Genomic DNA, 21604 nt, shown 5'->3' on the forward strand with positions numbered 1-21604 from the left:
AGGCTGTATAAAGATTTGCTCCTGGTAGTATGCAAGAGGCTGAGAACATAGTAGTAATTAATCGATCCTCCCACAATACTGTTTCACTGAATTCTTATTTGAGTATTTTAAGCACATCATTTAAGACTGAGGCTTCCTACTTCAAGTATTTTTCACTGAACTGCAGTATTGTAAGCTAAATTTTTTCATAGTCATTAACTTCTTTAAAAAGCTGGGTTCTTTGGCCTGTATCTTAAGACTAACAAGTCAAACTGAGTAGCAGATTTCTAGAATCTTAGTGAAAAAACTTGTAGCCAAAATCCATCTTGAGCTTCCTTAACTCTTATGCCATATTTCCCTTACCTAATCAAAAGGCTTCTTAATCCTTCTACAAGGATGTATAGTTTCCATTGCAGATAACAGTGCTGTACTAGACAGCTAGCAGTACTGTGTTCCCACCACAAAAAATACCCAGTCTGATGCTATGCTCTAATCATTAACCAGCGTGACCAAACTGCCTGCTCACTGTAGCATGTTCTTCCCTCTTAGTAGTGTTTCACACTTGCCGTTTCTGTGCCGAGGAACTTTATCCCATATGAAGTACATAGAAATCAAGTGCTATTTCACTTACTCTGGACCAAAGTGGCCTTTTGTACTTTAATTGCCTGTGGCAAATATTAACTTTCATCTGTCACGTCATTTGAGAACTTCCTGCTCTGTCACAGAAGTGAATTAGAGTAAGTGTGAACAGAATGGGTGGTGGTGGTTGGACTCAGTGGTATAATACAGTATTTTATGACTTAATTTTAAATGTAGGAGGGTGTAGCCATTTCAGAGTTTACTTCAGAATTTATTTACTTATCACTTGAGATTCCTGAAGTGAAGCAAAGTTGTAAGAAAAACCTCCTGGCAGTTGTTTGCAGGTATAACTATTTTAATATTCCCAGTTCAAAGTTCCTTGGTGAAGCATCTGTGTGGAAGGGGCTAGGTAATGTGAGCTAGCTTCCAGAGTAACTAGCCTGCTGTCATCACTAAGGAGTGAATGCTCTGAATCTAATGGCTTCAAATTTGGTGATCATTATAATGGTGTTTTTAGGAAGCCTTGGGAAGGAAAAATCTTCTGGCTTGTGTTCTGTCTTAAGGAGTAGATGATGTTCTTCCCTTGTTACAGGACTTGTCTGTCGCCAGCTTCTCTAAGATGGTTAACTAGAACTGGTTTTAAAATCCCCTAAAAATCAAAGATTAATTTAGGAGAGAGCTGCAGTTAATATCCCATTGAAAGTACTAAACCTCTTTAAAAAGTAGTGTTATTCTGCTATAATACATGTCAACAATACTATCTGCAAGTTAGAATCAATGGTAAAAGCATGACGGGTGAAAATATTCTCATGGCACTGGTTTTCTTTATAGAAAGTGGAGCGGTTCCAAAAAAGAAGGATCCCTTAGCACACACGAGTAATTCCCTTCCTCGTTCAAAAACTGTTGCAAAAACCGGATCCACAGGCCTTTCAGGTCACCACAGAACACCTAGCTACAGTGGGATATCATCATCTGTGTCTAGACCAACACCTAACCCTGCAGCTTCAGCTCACAAGGTATGGCGAAGATAAATGTAGCAGTATACACTTGGAAACTCAAACTCAATGTAAATTCCAGTACAGACTTTAGAGTTAGTGCCTTTATTGCAGTATTGTAACAGCAGAAAGTTCGTAGAAAAAAATCTAAAAGCCTCTTGAGCTGCGCTGCAGAGTGGATTTTGGAAATCACGGGGCTTAGAGTGGCTGCATGGGCAAATAGACTTCAAGGGGCGTTGCAGTAATTAATAATACTTGTTTTGAAACTTGCATGGAAAACTGAGGGAAGCTTATCTAGGAGAAAAATAAATGTTACTCTGAGTACGTAAAAGATGGAGAAACAGAACTACAGATTTTCTCCTCATGTTCCTTCTCTTTCAAAGCGTACATGCAGAGGTTGTATTGCACCCACATTGAAAAGCAAGTTATGGTTAGGTTGTGACTGAAATACAAAACTATAGTAATAAGACGGAAAACCACTGCATTTCTTTGACCTGTCTTTTTTCATTCCCTCCTTATCTCCCGCACTGCTAGTCCACAGTAAAGCGGAAGTGATAAAAAAATTGGAATGGACAAAACATAAATGCAGTTAAACATTATTGTTCCTATGATTTGAAGGCTTTTAAGTGGCCAGTTATCAAAGTGTAGGACAGCAGTAGAAATTTTTGCTTATAAGTATTAACAACCTGAAACTGTGATGCTCTATTTCTTGAGTATGCTGGGCGAAGATACTATTGCTAAATATCAAGAATTATCTTACAAACAAACAAACCAAAACAAAAAGCCCGTCACCTCTGGAGCCTGAGATTCACCTGTGGCTGAATATGATATTATGATTCGTAGCAAAATAGGGCATCAGAATATCTAGTACTGGTTACCCTATTAGGTTTTACTGGAGCAAATGAAATGAAGATGTAATTTTGTTAACAGTATGCTTTAAAAATATCAAGCTGTTTTTGTTTGGTGTTTTCCGCTACCTCTCCAGGTTGCTCCTAAAAACAGTAGAACAAATAAGCCGTCTACTCCTACCACTGCTCCTCGAAAAAAGAAAGACTTGAAGATACTTAGAAATGTGGACAGTAATCTTGCTAATCTTATCCTGAATGAAATTGTTGATAGGTAAGTCTGAAGGAAAAGTAGGTTTCTCAGTGCAGAAAAACAGGTTTTTATTCAGTGCAGTTTTGATCCATGTGGAATTAAATCAGTACTTCTAGTTTGTTGTGGATTTGGGGGCGGGGGGGGGATTGTTTTGGGTAGGATTTTTTGTTGTTGTTACGTTAGCAAAAGGATGAAAATTTAAATGCTTATTTCTTAAGAGCTTAGCAATGTAAGTTGTAGATTTCCTCAGAAGGGTTCTGTATCAATAGTCAAATGCATTAAATTAGTCAGCTGCAGCTGAAAAAGACTATCTCATTGTTAGACTAATTAGTATTCCATTTCTTTGTTAGTGGGCCAGCTGTCAAATTTGATGATATTGCAGGGCAGGAACTGGCTAAACAAGCTTTGCAAGAGATTGTTATCCTTCCTTCTCTTAGACCTGAGGTAAGCAACTGGGTGTCATTATCAGCCTGTGACAGAATGAAAAAAATGTATTGTGCTTCATACGTGAAATGGTGATTCTTGAATCCTGTCTTTACTGGGTTATGATTGCTGTTGATCACTGTCTTGGGAAAAGAGAGTTAAGAATGCGTGTGTTAAAATTCTACCGTGAATTTCCTCATCTTCTGGTTAATCAATGGTCAAAACCAAACCCAAGCCCAAAACAAACCATCAAACCGCAAAGTCCTAAAACACCAAACAAAACCAAAAAATTCCTGAAAACTTGTGCAGCTGGCTGTTCCAGGTAGGTGTAGCTGTGTGTCCAACCCTGTATGGACATGTAAAAGAAAGCACAGAATCAGAAGAGTGAAACAGAGGAGATTGTATAGGTAAATTAAGTCATGTCACAATCTGATTTGAATTGTGTTAAATTGATACTGTGGTCATGTTCTGTGTGTGGATGTTGGTTAGATGTTCCAGATAGTCTATTCGCAGCAGGAGAGGATGCAAAGAAATGTAGTGAACAAGCAAATACACTGAGAGCAGATTGCCTCTTTACTTGGCTGTGTGGAAATTGGTCACTTAGGCTTTAGTTTTATTTATCATGGGTAGTGCCTCAATTCCTGTGCCTGTCTAGGTCCAGGTCTCATCTATGTGCTGCTGGAGTTTTCAGAGACACTTTGGGGTGGGGGGAATAAAAGTTTGAAGGCTCTGGCAGATACTGCATGCAGTGATTTACTGCAGTGCTCATGATTCAAACAAAGTTGTTGTTTGTTCTTTGTTTGTGGGTCTCACTTGTCACATTGACGGGTGACCGAAGTTGTTCTGTGTTCTTCCTCTTTAATATAGTTCCTGGTTTTGAAGCATCATGGGGAAGAAACCCTAAACCTGGCATAGCATCACAGGAATACCAGGCCTGAGCAAAACAAAGCTTTGATATTAAATATGCAAGCTCTGGTACTGTAATGCAGAAAGAAAATGTCATTGTACAGTGTCTGTTATTACAGTGCTTTAGTATGTCAAGTTTGTTGTTCAGTAACACTAATACAATGAGCTGTGTGGGAAGTACTTTGGGTGAGGTTTGGAATAGTTAGTTGGTGTTTCCAATAAGGTCATCTTTGTATTATTGTAGCTAGCAGTAGGCCTGACCTTGGTGTTGAGATATAAAAAAGACAGAAAATTCTGTGAATTTTTAAATGTTCTTTGGAAGAAAAGAGGTTGGTTTTATTCCTTGTAAATGAGTGTGGTAGATGTGGCAACTATAAGGGAATATTTAATAAATTAAATACTAATTCAGTTTTAGCCTTCATGAGTTTTGAGCTCAAATTCACATTTAAACAAGTCAATGAATTGTATTTTTGTAGGAGAGCAAGAGGTGAGGTGATTAAACAGAAAACGGTGGCTGCAACCATTTCAGCAGTAGGATATGAATCATAGAATCATATAATAATTAGGGTTGGAAAGGACCTTAAGATCATCTAGTTCCAACTCCCCTGCCATGGAATGGTAGCCATTAATTCAGACCACATTTAATATGATTAGTCTATTAACAAAAATGTTAGAAGCTTAGTGTGTCTCAGTGATAAATGGCAGTTGCAACTGAACTGTGTAGGTGATGATCAAGGTGAGGGATGGTTATAGATTCAGTCTGGAGTATGAGAAAATGCTGGAACTCCCAAAGAATGATTCCAAACAAAAGGGGTCAGGCAGGAGATGCATGTGGTGGTGTGCAGCACAGAAAGCAGAAATGCTGAGGAATGTAGTTATCCAGGTTAAAATGCTGCAATATTGAACATAGGTGGTATGTATTAGTGAATACAGTTTGGCTGGATAACTATTTTTAGCGATCAAAGTCAAACATAAACAAAATGCTGTGAATGATGAAATGGTAAAAGCATGCATGTTGGTTGGTCATCTCAGAAACACTACACTGGTAAGAGTCACTTGTTGTCATGGACATTGTGGAAAAGAATGCCTGCTGACAGTGATGTGTATATTTGAAATGCCCTACTGTTCCTTTTGGTTGACTGTTGGAATTGTTGGAAGCTGGAATGGAGGGGGGGAGTGTGAGACCAAAGAAGGAACTCCAGAACTCATGAGGAAAGTGGTAAAGACAAAGTGCTGGGGAAAACAGGAATAATTAAAATACATGTACTCTGGATTTGTAGACTTGCTTGCTGTGATGCTACACGTGATGGGTGCAGAGTAGGAAGGATGAGTCCAATACAAAATGAGATTATCAGCAGCATTTAGAAAGCGTAGGTGGTTGTTAAGTAATATTTTAAATAGTTTCAGTCAAAGCTTCCTAAGTTTCATTTCATAAGAGAGAGTTCTTCCATATGGAGTTAGTAAGAACACTGCTTTAACTACACACCTGCGTTCCCCCACTTTTTAAATCAAATTGATGCTTTATCTTGTTCAGCTGGTCTTTGTTGTGGGAAGTATTCAAGCCTTTTATGCTGCTTTCATAGTATGTCTATCCACAGAACAATCATAATGTAATTTAACTGTTGTGTGGGAAACCATAGTGATGTGCATTAGGTCAGGTTAGTAAAAGACTGTGGTTCTTTAAAACCCTGTATTGTTGTAGCACTGCTACCATTGCTACCACAGGTAGCCAGTAAGCCATACCTCAGTCTTAAACCATTTCCTTACAAATGTAAGGTAACACTTTTTCTAAGTGGAGGTAACTTATGATGATGTACTTTTCAGTTATTTACAGGACTTAGGGCTCCTGCACGTGGTTTATTGCTGTTCGGCCCACCAGGGAATGGGAAGACAATGTTGGTGAGAAAACTACTTCATGCATGAGTTGGTGGGCTTATAATGTAACCATGAAGATGGCTTTCAGTTTGGGTGTTGTAGTAATAAACTGTGTATTCTTCCTGGATAAGTGTTATAGTGTCAATTTAATACAAAAATGCAAAATTGTTGTTGACTGTGGATGTTACGTGGGAGGCAACTGGTCAACTGTTCTCTGTTTAACTATTTTCACTATCGCAAATAATATCTTAAAACTTAAACCAGCAAGTCCAAGTTTAATTTTCAGAGATAGTCAAAGACATGGTTAATTGTTCGTATACAGCAGTGATTAACAGCAAATGGTTTGCTCTGCACTAAACATACTGAAAGTGCATTTTGGAAATGGAGAGGGAGCACAGCAGCAAGAAGGGGGGTTTCTCACTTCCATGCTGCTGTATAAAGAGAGTAAGTTGTGGAATTGGCTGCTGCTTGTTCCCTCAGCCTGACAAGCTAGATTCGGGGAACTGGAAGGAAAAGGCTGTGCATCAACCAGGGAGCATCGGGTGTACTGATGCAGCTGAGCTGGGAGCATCATCCTGCATCACATGGTGTGGTGCAGCTGCAAGCTCCCTTTGCTAATACGGAAGCTGGATCAGCTCTGAAGCACAGGGGTGTGAATGTTGAACAGCTTGCTTGGGCTTAGTAGTTGTGGTTTATGTACTGGGATATAATTGCTAATCACTGAAATTACACTGTATAACCAGGGAATTGTAATTTCTTGAATATGGTGAAACTGTTGAGGGTACTGTGTGTGAGCATTATGGCTGTTCTAATTTTTTCCTAGCTCTCCTCTGAAAACAGTTTTTGTGTAGATAGAGTAACGAGGGAAAAAAAATAACCACCATAATTTTTAATGTGATTTGATCTAACTGCTGCCCTAAATTACCACCCTAAATTAGTTAAAACTGCCTCTCATGTCTACTTGGGATACATTGGAAGAAGCTGGAGACTTGTATTCTTCAGTAAGCAAGTTGTAGTTGACTATGGAGATGATGTGATTAGAGAAGTTCAGGCGAGTCTGGAAATTCTCTAGTGGTTTGGCTGCTTACCTGTTCTTATTTGTAAGTGGCCTGTATGGAATTTTTCAGTATTATCTACAAAGTGTTCCCTTTGAAGGAATAGAGGTTTTCAAAATCATCAATCAGGACATAAGTGCTAGCTGCAGAAGCAGAGAGGTATCTTCAGTGTGATGGTTCTGAAAGTACCTTCTTTTTTTCTTTCTTTCCCCCTGTCTCCTAGGCCAAAGCAGTTGCTGCAGAATCTAATGCTACTTTCTTTAATATAAGTGCAGCGAGCCTAACTTCAAAATACGTAAGTAGCAGCTGTAAATTACATCGATCTGAAAATGCACATGCTGTAATTGAGGCTTAAGAAGTCCTTGGTGAACTTTTAGCCTGTAGTGAAAGGAAAGCTTTAAAGTGACTTGTGAAGTAAAAATATTTGGTTTGTGATAACTCGGTGTGAAAGGCTTTTGCAGTTCAGGATAACCCTGGCTGCCTTATCAGTGGTGGTGGTTTTTTTCTTCTTTAAAAAGTAAATGAAGTGGGTGCCAGCTCCCTTTCATTCTGATAACTTAGGCACCAAAATCTCTTCACAACTCATTCATGATCATAAGTGAAGTTGTAATCTTTCTTTTAAGACATAAACAATACTGTCAAATGTAATACTGAACTACTGATGATCTGAGTGTGTATGAATAGACTGACTGTGTTGGGTTATCAGCAAGATTTCTTGTAGGTCCTTATGTTAGCTGTCTTGTAATAGACACTTTCTAAATCTCCTGCAAAAACAGTTTATTGTTGTTTTAGGTGGGTGAAGGGGAGAAACTGGTGCGTGCTCTATTTGCAGTAGCCAGAGAACTTCAGCCCTCTATAATATTTATTGGTAAGACCTTAAATATTGTTGACTTCTATATATTTTCTTAAATAGTTTGATTTATTAAATTAGAGTAATTGTGTAAACTTCTTTGTGTAGTTCTGCAGTGGAGAGTGTCTCACCTATGACTGGCTGTCTAATTGGTAGTTGCATATAAAGCATGTTAGGTTACTGTTAAGTTACTTAACTGGTGTTAATAATGGGAAGAAATGCCCTCAAAAATACAAATGCTGTGCCTTTTATGATTATAGTTCAAAGATGAAAATGGATTTTGCTTGTCCTGAGTTGCATTTTATTATCAGCAGGGTTTTTTTTTTCCCCACCTCTCATCTGTGATTGGTGTTCATATTCAAAGGACAACACATTATACCAGCTTTTAAATTTTACTAAGGTCTGTCTGTCTCCTGCATAATGAAGATCTGATTTCTCTTACTGGAGCCCTATATTAGCAAAAGAACTTGGATAAATATAAAGCTGTTTTGATGTTATATGCTTAATTAAGATGGCTTTTTTTGTTTTGTAGATGAAGTTGATAGCCTTTTGTGTGAAAGACGAGAAGGTGAACATGATGCTAGTAGGCGTCTAAAAACAGAATTTCTAATAGAATTTGATGGTGTAAGTATCAAGTCTTAGGTATTGTTTGATTTATCTGAATCGGCTAATGTAGTGCCAGTGCATGCTACAGGTGAAGCACAAAGAGGATTTGGCTGCTGGGGCTTAGCCCCATACCCCTCCTCCCCACCTTGGCTGGCAAACAGGTTTTACCTATACCTGTTAATTTTTCATCTGCATACTGGGGTGGAAGGCAGTAATCTGGAGGCGAGCTGAAATAATTGATTGAAAGGTTAACAAATAAGAAGAGTCGTGAGAACCAGTGTTCATACAGGGCAAGAGGGACACTTGAGGGTTAGGCAGAATTGAATCCTTGTTTGTAATTGAATATTTTGGTAAAGCACATCTCTTCATTTGGGCAAAGTGAAACAAGGTTAAATAACTTTCAAATACTGTCTCTTTAGGTTTTAAGTGATACATGTCACAAAAGCACGTGCTGTCAAGGTGAGACTTGAAAGCTGAGGATTTCAGACTAGTTCAGATCATGGGTATATGTAGCTCTGACACATCAGAAGGATTAATTTCTGTGTTAGTATGCTGCTTCTTGAGCTGTAAATTTTTTCTTGGCATTGTGACCTAGAGATGACAGGATACAGTTAAGAATATATTTAATAGCACATATGTAATAGGAAAGGGAACTGGATTTCATAGTTGGGACACACACACAAATGAGTATCAGAATATTTTTGTCACGCAGCACTGTTTTGTACTGATCAGTCTTTGATTAGCATATGGAATATTGCTACAGTGGTGAGGCAATAGTAATGAGGTACAGGAGAATTTATATTCCTTCCATTTTTATTTTTCTTTTTGCTTATTTCTGGTTTGAATTTACATTTACCTAAAGCATGTTTTAAAGCTAGCTGTATGAGGGGGGGGAGTGCATATACAGTAAGACCCCATAAGTGTGCTGAATACACAGGAAGTCCTTAACTGGTTTTGTTGTGTTACTGCTTGATGTAAATTGAAAGCTGTCTTGCTTTCCTATGTTATATAGGTGCAGTCTTCTGGAGAGGACAGAATACTTGTGATGGGAGCAACAAACAGGCCACAGGAACTTGATGATGCTGTTCTCAGGTATCAAAATGTCTCTTCCTTTGATGGAATACAATAATATGAAGTTCATTACAAAGAGCAGGTTTTGCTACTTAGTGTCTTGGTTACTGTAAGTTTTGGAATAAGCAGCAAAAGCTGTTCAGGATGGTTGAATTATTTAACCTCACCAAAAAGGTGTCTGTCTCTTCTTTTCTGAGATGCATCTGCAGAAGCATAATGGCTTTGGAATTGTCCAAACCCGCAGTACCTCTTGATACCAAGTCAGCACCTTATAAGCCTCTTCTACGTTACATATTGCTGCTTTATTATTTGGATTTCAATGGCAGGATGAAGAAAGAAATTTGATCAGTGAAATCCAGCATTTCTTCCCTGTGAATAGTGGACTTCCAATGTCTCATGCAATTACAGATCTTGCTGTAGATTTGCCTTAGGACTTTTTTTGCTACAGGTTCTCATGCTTTCCTCTCTTCATTCTTGATTGAGGCATGTCAGCAGTATCTGAACAAACAGAACACATTCTTAATGATTCCAAAGGCTTCTTGTGTACAATGAAGAGATGCTTAATTTTGTTGCTGGTAGTCAGTGGTATTTCTACCTTTTAGAGTGCTTCCTCTCTGGGATGGGTCCTGTAACTTTGAGTAAAGTGACACCAGTGGCTAGTGCATATTGTTTGTTTGGTGTTGGTTTAGGTTTTTTTGTCTGGTTTTTTAATTTGTAGTTCTACTCCTAGAATTTGATGAGGTAAGTGAAATTTTGACATCAAACCAAAACACCCTGTATGAGTGTGTGTATACATGTATATGTTGTTTTTTTTCCTAGACGATTCACCAAACGGGTATATGTGTCTTTACCAAATGAGGAAGTAAGTATTATTTTCCATGCATTTTCTTAATTTTAAGATCAGTTTAAATAAAAAAAAAAAGAGTATAAAATCCAGTTCATAGGCTATTCTTGATTACCGTTCTGTGAATTAACTTCTGGCCCAGCATGGCCATATAAATGGTGTTTTAATTTTGGTGGCTATATTAAATTTTGGTGGCTATGTTAAATTTTGGCCTTTTGTTACACGTGTCAGTAGCAAATTTGGTGGTAAGTACTCAGTATTTCTTGGCTAGCAAGATGCTAGTTACATACTGGCAGGCACAGACAAGTCTGAAGTAGGGCTTGCAAGAGCACGTTTGGTTGGCTGGAGAAAACTACTCATTGCAAAAGATGAAAGGAGCTTTCTTAAAGGTTTTCATCAACAGCAGATTAGGGCTTTTGATGAGGATTCTAATGTATTATTCTTGAAGTAGTTTGACCCTTGATCTCCTTATTAACCAGTCCCTATCCCTTCTCCTGAAGAGATGACAGTTTACAGTCCAATCAGCAAAGTACTGTAGGCAGGTTTAAACTGGTGAAGCATGGAAGCTAACCTGATGAACGTGTAGTTTTGTGGTTGCAACAGAATTTTAAGTACATTGTGAAAATGAGTTTTCCATCTGATAAATGTATGTTCTTTTCAGACAAGATTGATTTTGCTAAAAAATCTTCTAAGCAAGCAAGGAAGTCCATTGACCCAAAAAGAGTTGGCACAACTAGCTAGGTAAGCAGCTTGTAACTATACTACATAAATATATTCATCTACTGCATTCATTCAAACTTTTATATGTTCAAAATGTAACTAATGTAAATCATCAGATAGTGACAACACTTGCCGTGAATGAATTGGATGTGTTTTGGGAAGATGGTCTCCTGTCAGGCTCTGTGAAAGTGGGTTTTTTATATATACATACACATCATTGTTTTTTATCCCACTCCACCTGCTGGGTTTCTGTTGTTAAAACATGCTCATCAGTGCTTTCCTCTCTGAGGTGGAGGGAGGGGAATGCTTCTCTCCACCCATCCCCCAGGCAATTCAGCTCTCTTTCCTGATGAAAAAAGGCAGTGCCAGTTTCACACTTGGTGTGCATTTCAAATCAAAAGCACCTTTTCTTTGCTGGCCCGTTGCTAGGTTTGTTGAAGGTATTAACCAACACAGAGCAAGCAGTGGATAATTCTGGGTTCTTTTCAATTTCATAATTGATTGGAAAAATGTGGGTTAAATGCCCTTATTATTATAAACCAAGTTGGTTTGTTTTCCATCATTAAGATTGACACAGTACTCCTGTTTGTCACCCTCAGAAATTAAATGTAATGGATGTGACGGGAGTTAGACTAAAAGCAGGTAAAGCATCGAGGGCAGGAAGGAATGAAAATCCTGTGAGATCTCAAAAATATGCAGGTATATGTACTTCAGTCTGTTGCTGTCAGTAGTAGTACCCAGCAGGTGAGTACAGTCTTAGATATAGCATTTTTCAGTCTCTTAGTGTTAGTGATGTTACAGAAATATGATGCATAATCCAGCCGAGTAAGTTCTCGAAGGAGGCTAGTTCAGGCCATATTTAGGCTGCAGTATTAGCTAACTGGAGGAAAAAGAGTGTGTCTTGAATTCTGACTGCGGATTTATGAACAAAATTACAAATGGAACCTAAGTACGCTTTTTTAAAAGGGTTTAAAGAAAACAAAATTTGAGGGTTTTGCCTACTTTGCCTGCCATTGTCCTGAATTTCAAAAGAGATGGGTATTTAACCTCCTTCATGACTTCGTGTTCTTTCACTCCTTGGCAATGTTTTCCAAAAACTATAACAGAATTAATACTCTCCAGAAGTCTGGGCTATAGAGTTCTTGTTGCTGCAGCTGGCCAGAGCTCTACAAGCTGAGTGGGGGTGTTTTGGTTTTAAGTTTTTCTTTGGGTAACCCTTACTACTTCTTTTCACCTGTGTTGGCAGTATGTATTACTGGCTTTCTGGTTCAGTGGAGATCTTTAATCTGCAAAGTATTTAATTGCTTAAGTTGGAAATGAAGTAATTCTGGAAAAGCTCCCATAGAGATTGGGTCCTTGGTTTGATTTCCCTCCCTGCTCCTGGTTCTGAGCATCTGGATGATATGTATGTCTGCTAGTCTTACAATAACAAGCAAACCCCAGTAGATAACACAATTTATGTTCCTTTCAGCTCACACAGAATACCTGCACATTTACACTGTATTTCCCGAATAAATGGGAAGTGTGTGCAAATCGAACTTGTACGATCTGTTTCTTTCTGAATAAGGGCCTATTTGCTGTATTTCACTTGCAGGCTGAATTGCAATTCTGAGTTGAAGTTAAATGTGTGAAGTGTTCAGGCTTCTGCAGATAACCACTAAGACTGTGGCTCAGGCTGCTGCGGCCATCTCAAGTCTCTCGGTTCTTGTTCATGAGCAGTTCCAGGTTTAGGCTTTAACATGGAATCAGTTGGTGAGCTGGACTTAACTGTACTAGAGATAATTTTCCATGTATGAGCTATGGGAGGCTGTTTCAGTGTTGTGCTAAGATGCAAAGCATACTGTAAACTCAGATTGTTGAGGAGCTTGCCAAGTACTGCAGGAGTATAGTCTATCTGTTACCAAACCTTAGCACTGAAAAGTCTCCTACCAGAAGTAGCACTGTTTGTGCTGCAACTTGCCAAGTAAAGTGGTGCTGCTTTTTGGATTTGTATTCACTCTTCTGAATTAGAATTTTTCACTCTCTGGAGTTCACTGGTCAGCTGCTAACAGGGCTTTCCACTAAGGGCATGCTGCAAAACTATCACTTACTTTCAAACCTAAACACTGTTGTTAGTGTTTTAGCAAGGCGTGCTTTTGCCCTTTGTTTGCCTCCGATGTCAACTAAAAGTGTGCGTAGCTTTATTCAGAAAACCATTTGTGTGATCACATCATAATGAATGTGTGGTATTGGGTTCTCACTGCATTGTGCGGGTTGAAAGAGTACAGGAGGCTTTGGTTTTATAGTAATTTATGACAACCTAGTGGTAGAGCATCCTTGGAACGGAGAATAGGAAACGTGCTTGAGATTAGTTTTCATCTACAAATCCAAATTGGTTGCTATCTTTTTGCTTTTCTTAGAATGTAAATTGAGATTTGAATATCTGTACTTTAAATTTAACCTGGGAAAGAAATACAGGTCACTTATGCTGACTGCGCTTTCATTATAAAACCTGTGAAACACCAGAATAAAACTACTTCTAATTAAGCTATGTTTTAATCATCTGCAATTAAATTGATACGATCTGAAGTGGGATTTGTTTTTCTTTTTTGTTTTTTTTTTTTTTTTTCTCCCTCGTTTCCTCCACTTTTTCCTTTGACAAAGAATGACAGACGGATACTCTGGAAGTGATTTAACTGCATTAGCAAAGGATGCAGCACTGGGCCCTATTCGAGGTAAGCTGCATAGCTTTTTATTTAGGTTTTGAAAAAACTCAGTGATGTTAAAGATGCTGTATTCTTATGCATCTTTATAATTCTTAAGCACCTGAAATTAATCTTTTTAGATAGGATTTTTGGTTTTTGTAATAGTATAAGACTTACCTTACACAAAACCCTTTAGTAGCTCACTATCTGGAACAGACAATTTTTGTGTCTTAAGAGGAAAGCAGGGTGAAGCGTTATTCACAGATTTGTAGGGGTTTAACTAGTGCATCTTTCCTAGGCTGGTGTCAGTTCTGTTGTATCTAAATTATTACTTGAATCGTAGTCTCTGACTGCATTACTTGGTTTTATAAAAGGTGGGCAGATCTCCTTGTTCTATTAGCTAGGTATTATGTGTCCAGTAGCCACATCTGAAAGGGCTGATGTTGTTCAGTGGAAATCAATAGTGGGATTTTGAGAAGAAAAGTTTGAAGATTTGATGTTAGTTTTCTGTTTGCAGATAGATATATTGTCCTGCCTGACAGAAAGGTACTAAAAGCAGCCAGAGCAGAAGTGTTCTGTAATATCAGTCTATTACGTGTAAATAGAAGTTGTTGCAACTCTCGTAAATAGCTTATGGAGCAGAGAGGCCTGTGCATGTTTTATGGACATGCTTGTTTTACTGTTTTTTTGTGCTTAAAGTCCTGTAATGTGCAGTATTGGCAGTGCATTATCTCTTTAAAAGCAGCTGCTGGAAAGTAATGTTTGTTGGTTTTTGGTTTTTTTTACCCACTTTCTTTCAGCTGTTGAGATTGTAAGGTATATCTTCCAAATTTCTGCATAATAACTGGGAAACAATTGCATTAAATAGCTCTCACCAGAGACATCATGCCTCCAAAGAGTTTGAATATAGAGTGGTTGAATTAATAGTGTATGTGTGGAGGTATGCAGGCTTGACTTTGCTGAGAGATCACTTCATGTGCAAGTCTGTTTTGAGGACTGACTGTGAAATGTCTATTAGATCCCAGCAGTACCGCGTAGGGCAGGAAGTGCTCCTGTATGCCCTGCCTGATTTTATTTCTGTGTTCTTGGCTGCCAGTACCTTTCTGTTGTCTGCAAATTGTGCATGTTTGAGCAGTAAGGGGGATTGTACCAGAAGTAATAGGGGGAAGGCAGCTCTGCACGCTGCTCCCCATACTTTAAGAAGAAGAAAGTAGTTCTACTACCACTTTGTACTTTATCTGCAGTGATGTGTGGGAGGAGCCTTGTTAGGGAGGTGATAAATGGAGATGGAGGAGATAAAAACACCATGCACCTTTCTGTGCAGGACATTACGTTGAGGCAGAGAGATACACTTTATAGCTGTGGAGTTTTTTTCAGAATGAAAGCAACTTTAACATGTTTTAGTTGTCAGATGTCATGAAAGAGTCCTCACAGAACTCGCTGATCTTCCTTTATTTTTCCAGAACTAAAACCGGAACAGGTGAAGAACATGTCTGCCAGTGAGGTATGCTCCTCTAGCAGTTGTACTTTCCCCTTTGAATAGAATGCATGCTCACCAGAAACTTTATAAAGGTCCCTTTATTTATACATAGCATCATACAAAATACCTAGCATAATTTTTGGGGGGTATTACCCTTTCTGATTTCTTATTCACTGGAGAAAATTCTTTGCAAATAGTCATTGAGAAGAGAACATGTTCTCAGATGTCTGAGGTTCTTTGTGTAGCTTGCTGGTAACCAGGCGTAAGAGCACCACCTCTTTTTCTGATAGTAATTTCTTGGTTTCAGTTGACTGTGTTTTTATTCACACTGAACTGCAACTTGCTCTGTTATCTATCAGATGATGTTAGAGGCCTGGCTTTTATTTTCTTGCAGTGTCACTCCCCAAAAGCATTCCCAGAAGTAGTATGTCAAAAGATTTATTTCTGCCACCAGCTCTATATTTACATAAAGCAAGTCATCTTAGGGGGAACCTCTGAAGTGTTTTAACACAGATTTGATTGCGTATATGTGCAATACTTTCATTCACATGGGCCATCATAAAGCAAAAACAAAAAAAAGGTCACCACCACCACAAGTTGCATCTGTAAACCTCAAAAGAAAAGTAAGATTGAACCTGTGTATAAAGGTTTCTGTTCAAATGAGTGTGCAAACCACAGTTATATAGGGGAAAATGAAGCAAAACTTAATTCCCCTGTTGACTTGTGTTTAGCCTGAGGTCATGGCTAAGGCTATAATAATCTGAAGGGATTTGTTGCAGGAAGATGAGAACATCTGGGATAATTTGTTGTGAATGCAGGTTTACCTCCAGTAGCCTATAAACGGTAGTCCCGAGGAAACATGGGCAATCTTCTCCAATTCTCATGTTTTAGTAATGAGACCGCTTGTTCTGTACACTAGTTATCTCACATCATATTTACATGGGAAATGTCTGCTTATAATCATGTCCTCAGCAAACTGGAAGGCGTGTGTTGAAGCAGAGAGGTTAGATAATCGGGATGACTTGACTGACAACACACTATGGTATGCAAACAGCTGTGGTAAGAGCAGGAACTTTCAGTGCCTTCTCCTGGTCTGTAGAAGTATGGCATAAATGTGTTTAAAAAATCCCATGTCCTATCCATCACTTGCTTCTGTGCCCACACAGGCACCAGCTTGCACCGGTAGTGAGACAGGAAGTAATAACAAAGTCTCGTGGGCTATTAAATAACAAGGCAGACATGATAATCAAGTGTCAGTTTATTAAAAGCAGTAAATACTGGTAGTCTTAAACTACAGGACTTTTGCATCAGGTCATAGAATCATAGATCAGTGCAGATTGGAAGGGACCTAGAAAGATCACCTGGTCCAACCTTCTGTGGGAAAGGGACCATGGATGAAATGATGTAGCACCCTGCCCAATTACATCTTGAAAACCTGTAGTGATGGGGACTCTACCACATCCCTGGGGAGGTTGTTCCACTGAATGAGTGATCTCGCTGTGCAAAAATGTCTTTCTTAAATCAAGATAGAGCACTTGTAGAATCTGCTTTGTTAAAAGTGAATACTGAAGTACTTCTGAGATCATTTGTGATCCTGATGTTTTCCACTTCTTGTTTAGATGAGGAATATCAAGCTATCAGATTTCACTGAGTCTTTGAAGAAGATAAAGCGTAGTTTGAGCCCTCAGACCCTGGAAGCATATATTCGCTGGAACAAGGACTTTGGAGATACCACAGTGTGAAACCCTACTTGAAGTGAAACAAAGTGCTGCCTAAGGAGCAATTGCTACAGACTACTGGAAGGCAGCCAGTTTACAGGACTTTACAGATCTTTCAGTATCTGCATTAAAACTTGAGATTAAGAAAAAAAATTACACAATGTGAAATGTGTTCATCAAAGCCTCCTTGCCATTTAGTGAGGATTTACACACTGTAAGTAAGAGCACAATAGGATGTGAGATAAGGTTCCTAGCAATCCAGTTATGATTTGAACAATAATACGTATTTTGTTTCAGCTAGAAGGCACTGATGGTATTGATCATTGGCAGACCTTTTCCTTATGTTGTGTTTGTGTGTGTTTGTTTTTAATTTTGCCATGACATCTGTGTCTGGCTTTCTTCCTTTGAACTACTAACTTACAATTGGAGGTTTGTAAACTTTGGTTCGGTTTTTGACTTTTTTTTTTATTATCCTTAATGTGCCAAATAAACCAATTTCCCTTTGCAGAAAGGAAGAACAGCACTGGGGAATTATGATTATTAAAGTGTAAAAAGCAGCTGGTCTGTTATTATTCGTCTTTTTATTTAGTTGAAATGTGGCTGTGTTGTTCACAGAACAGTTTTGAAGAAGACCTTTGATAGCAGAACAGCAAAAAACCCAACCTTATCAAACCAATTCAGCCTCTTTTTAAAAAAAAAATTACTAAATAAAAAAAAAAGACTAAGACATTCATTTACTGGCAGTATTTTCTCTTAATGCATTTTGTAACGTTTCCATTGGTAGAATGTTAGCTTATGCTTAAGGTGTGCAACTTGAAGCCCAGCTGATGTTTGAGAGTAAGTGATGCTAATTGTCAAGTTTCAGAAATTACGTGTTTCTACTCTGTATTTTGGTCTGTTTATGATAATTGAAAGTAAAATTTCCATTGTGTTAATTTTTTTAATCTCCACATGTAAGCATTAAAATATGAGGCTACATGTTTAATACATGGCACACATTAATGTTTTTATAGCTTTCCTATGTTTTGGTTTATATATTAAAGTATGAAACACTCAACTGATCTGCTTTTTTAAAAAGAAACTGAATCTTTGTACAAATACTTGTTTTTATTATATAAATGACAAGCTATTAAAAAACACAAGTAATAGCCTTTAAATATTGTAATAAAGGAAGACATCTTTGCCTTTACTTCTAAAGGCCTGACAACTTGTTTACAAATTCTACATGGATTAAACACGGATGTTGGCAAGGCGGATTTCCAGTTCCTTGTTAGAACAGGTTTGTGGGTTTTTGTTGGGTTTACTTTATTAACTTTTTTTAAAGACAACCAACTCTCCCAATGTAGTGATATTACAGAAATGCATATCATTTAGAGTTTTAACTAAACTGAGTTATAAGCTTTGTTTGCTTCTGTTTTTAACAGAAAATTTTGTCTTAATTCATCATTTAATTTATTTTTTATTGATAAGAGTAAGTCAAATGTTTCTGGGACTATTCACCTGAAAGTTGACTATAAATAATATATAATATATATATATATAAAAGCACATCCCTAGCTGATAGATGCAGTATAAGTGTAGTAATACCTAGAGAGGACTCTGCTCACTGCATAGTATTGAGTATTAAATAGCAGAAACTGTTGAACTTTTGAGGTACACAGATGCAAAGTTTGGGATTCTGTTCTTTTGAACCAGAGGTGCTTTTGACTGATGTTAAGATTAAAAGCTATTAAATATGATGATGTTACTCTAGTATGCCTTTTGAAATGGTCTAACCAAACCCCTTCTTAGCCTTCTAAGCATACGACTCTCTCAAATTTATGTCTTACATAAATGACACATGTGACTCCTGTTCCCCTGATACGCTTTTTCTGGGGAAGTGAGAAATGCTAAAAGATTTCAGTCTTAAATCTTAGGCTTGCTTGCTTTATTTTAGTTCTGCCTCCAGCAGACCAGCTCCATTGTTGGAGATTTGTGGTTGACTTGATCCATGTTTGTCATAGATTTCATAGTGCTGCACATGAATATTACTGTTTTATTAGCATCTGCCAAATAGTTAAACAGCTAGGAAAGGCCCTTGGTGGTCTTATACATAAAGATCCTTTGCAAATAACAATTTTGAAATTTGAACTCTTCTGGGTTTGAGTATTCCTACGTACTTATCAAATTCTGTTTACCTAATTCTGAGGAATATACTGGTATTTATTTCAAATACATAGGTGTTGGCATGAAGTAGGTACCTGTAATGTTGAGTTCTCATCTGCTAGGAGACCACCAGTATGCCACAGAAAGGCTAACTTTGAGCTGCTACTTCAGAAAGAAAAGAACTAGCCCTGGCACATGTTTGTACATCTAGTTCTGATCAAGAGACTCTGTGTGGCTGCTACCATCAATGGCTTTTTGATTATCTATTCTATCCTGATTATTTTCTGCATAATGAATGAACTGCAACATCAGTTTGCCCTACATCTGCCCTACAGATTTTTAGCCCATGACCAAGTGCTGTTTTGTTCATAGATAACCTTTAAATGTCTGCCTTATGCTATTTTCTGAATAGTGTCTTTTAAGGGTAATTCTGTTCCACCTAAGACATTATATCGCATCTTCTGGTTTCTTGATTTACATGTACTAACTACCAGCTCAGTAATTTTTATCTAGGTGTTGGATTAACTGTGTATAAAGGAAGATTTGAAAGAAAGAACCAATCCAAAAATACACACCACTACCATCACCCCCCTCCCCAGAAAACACCCAATTACCTGTATTTGATATTTTATATAAAGCTTTGCAACTATAGTTACCATAAAATCAGATTGTTTTAAATGCAGTATCTTGAATTAGGATAAACAGGACAGTGGCTTGGAGGCTTTTAACCTTTGCAAAGAGTGGCACTGCATTTGTTATCTAAACTGCCTCTTTTTTCTTTTTTCTTTTTGTGAGTCTCATTATTAATGAGTGACTTGACCCACTTCTTTGCAATGATTAGGAAGCAGCTTGTCTGGCAGTCTGCTACTGTGTTTTACTGGCAATGTAGCGGTTACTGGAGGGAGGGATAAAAACCAACCCAAGCCTCCAGGTTTTTTAACAACCTTCTTTATACATCTTGGCCCCTTCTATTAAGCAGGAAACATATCATCTTTTTGTGCATTGGAAGAACATGCAGAATGCTGCTTGGGCTGTGTTGCTGCTTTTGGTGGCATAACAGGAAGGAAAAACTCAAGCACTGTGCGATCCTCTTTCTCCTAAAATGAGAATTTGTTGTCATGATGTTCCCCTTACCTAAGGTTGACTTTTCTATAGCGTACACCAAACCTGTACAGGTTCCCTACTTGTAGCTAAGACAAGTAAGCACTTGTCAGTAAACACTAAAACCAACACGGAATATTGAACATAAGCCTTAAACTAGGATATTTATGCACTTGTAAGTCTGTGTCCTGTTAGTTTCTTAGATTTTACACAGTTCAGTGTATTAGAAATAAGGCATTCTGTCCTGAAGTGTCTTACTACTTTAGAAAGTCAGTTGCTAATACAGTTTTGTTTAATATGGTCCTGCAACTTACTTTATGTAGATAATAGATGTGATAGTAACACTTCAAAATTGAGAAGAATGGGGTGTCTCAAAAGAGGAAGAATTTGTTGTCACTGCACTAATTAGAGGCTATTGCAGATTTCACTGTTAAGATGCTCTCACATGTTTTAAAATGACAGATTTTATACTTATAGAATTAACCTTACCTTCTGGTGTGGAATAAATAGTTTTTCTATTCTAAACAAGCATTTTTTAGCACTTGGCACTGCTGCCAAGTTCAGCTTGTGAAATTGAAGAATTCACTGGGAATACTCACGTGGGATATGCTGGCAAATTTAACTGTGATGTCTGTTCTACAACCAGTATGGAAACCAGCGTTCTACTTGGTGCTTCCTTAACCACACATGTGAAACTTTGTGCCCTAGGTTCTTACAGTGCTTTCCTACCCAAGAGATGGATAGTGCATTGTTGCGTTTAAGGTGTGCTTATCTGGCTACTCCACTGCTTTAGTGATGCTTCTGTGTGTGGCAGCTTTGGGAGATGGCAGGCGCTATGGTAGGTTACAGATTTTCATTCGTTGTCTGTGGCCGTCTCAAGCATTTGTTGTGTTTTTAGTTTTTGGGGACTTCTACCAGATATACAGAATAGAATGAAAAGTATCAAGCAGGTAGTGAATGCAACTAGTTATCTCAGTCATAGTGCTATTTAGAGGCAGTTTCTGGTTTCATTGTTAGGTTCTCTGGAGCTGCTTTGTAGTGTTGAAGGATGTTGTTTTACTCACCTGTGTGAATTTTCATGATCTGCTGGTCATCCCAAGAAATGACCAAAGGATCAGTTATGTTCTTTTGGAATCTTTCTTTAAATATTCTTTCAAATATTTTTTTCTTTCAAATATTGTAACTATAATCCCACAGGATGAGGAAGTTGAACTGTTGCTTCCTGCAAATACAGAATCATCCTCTGAAGTATGGGGAAATATGTATTATGTTTTTCCTGCTTCTCATGTAAATCGTTAACCGTCTTAGAGTGGAAATTGTTTACTTTGTCAAGAACTACCTCCTGAGTTTGGCAATAATTGGCAAGTTACACACTCCAGTGGATTAAATATATTGGCTAAACACTGGGTTCTGCAGAGCTCGATCTTTTGATTTGCAAATTCTTGACATGATGTCTGTAAACTACAGTGATCAAC

General features: G+C 38.0%; 1 protein-coding gene across 4 annotated transcripts in view; it reads left to right on the plus strand.

Moving 5' to 3' along the window:
* Window positions 1-17940, plus strand: part of SPAST (spastin) — a 35001-nt gene extending 17061 nt beyond the window's left edge. For all 4 annotated transcript variants that reach the window (XM_061365817.1, XM_061365819.1, XM_061365818.1 and 1 more), the window contains 13 exons: window positions 1390-1574; window positions 2539-2672; window positions 3002-3095; window positions 5805-5879; window positions 7134-7205; window positions 7703-7778; window positions 8293-8384; window positions 9379-9458; window positions 10257-10299; window positions 10943-11022; window positions 13645-13715; window positions 15149-15189; window positions 16785-17940. In XM_061365817.1, the coding sequence (XP_061221801.1) occupies window positions 1390-1574; window positions 2539-2672; window positions 3002-3095; window positions 5805-5879; window positions 7134-7205; window positions 7703-7778; window positions 8293-8384; window positions 9379-9458; window positions 10257-10299; window positions 10943-11022; window positions 13645-13715; window positions 15149-15189; window positions 16785-16907 (1166 nt within the window). In that variant the 3' untranslated portion in view covers window positions 16908-17940. The remainder of the gene's footprint in view (window positions 1-1389; window positions 1575-2538; window positions 2673-3001; window positions 3096-5804; window positions 5880-7133; window positions 7206-7702; window positions 7779-8292; window positions 8385-9378; window positions 9459-10256; window positions 10300-10942; window positions 11023-13644; window positions 13716-15148; window positions 15190-16784) is intronic.
* The last annotated feature ends 3664 nt before the right edge of the window (window positions 17941-21604 follow it).

This window comes from Neopsephotus bourkii, unplaced genomic scaffold, assembly GCF_033783945.1.
Source record: "Neopsephotus bourkii isolate Nb327-2 ecotype Australia unplaced genomic scaffold, CSIRO-AGI_Nbou_v1 NB_1292, whole genome shotgun sequence".
Classification (NCBI taxonomy): Eukaryota; Metazoa; Chordata; class Aves; order Psittaciformes; family Psittacidae; genus Neopsephotus; species Neopsephotus bourkii.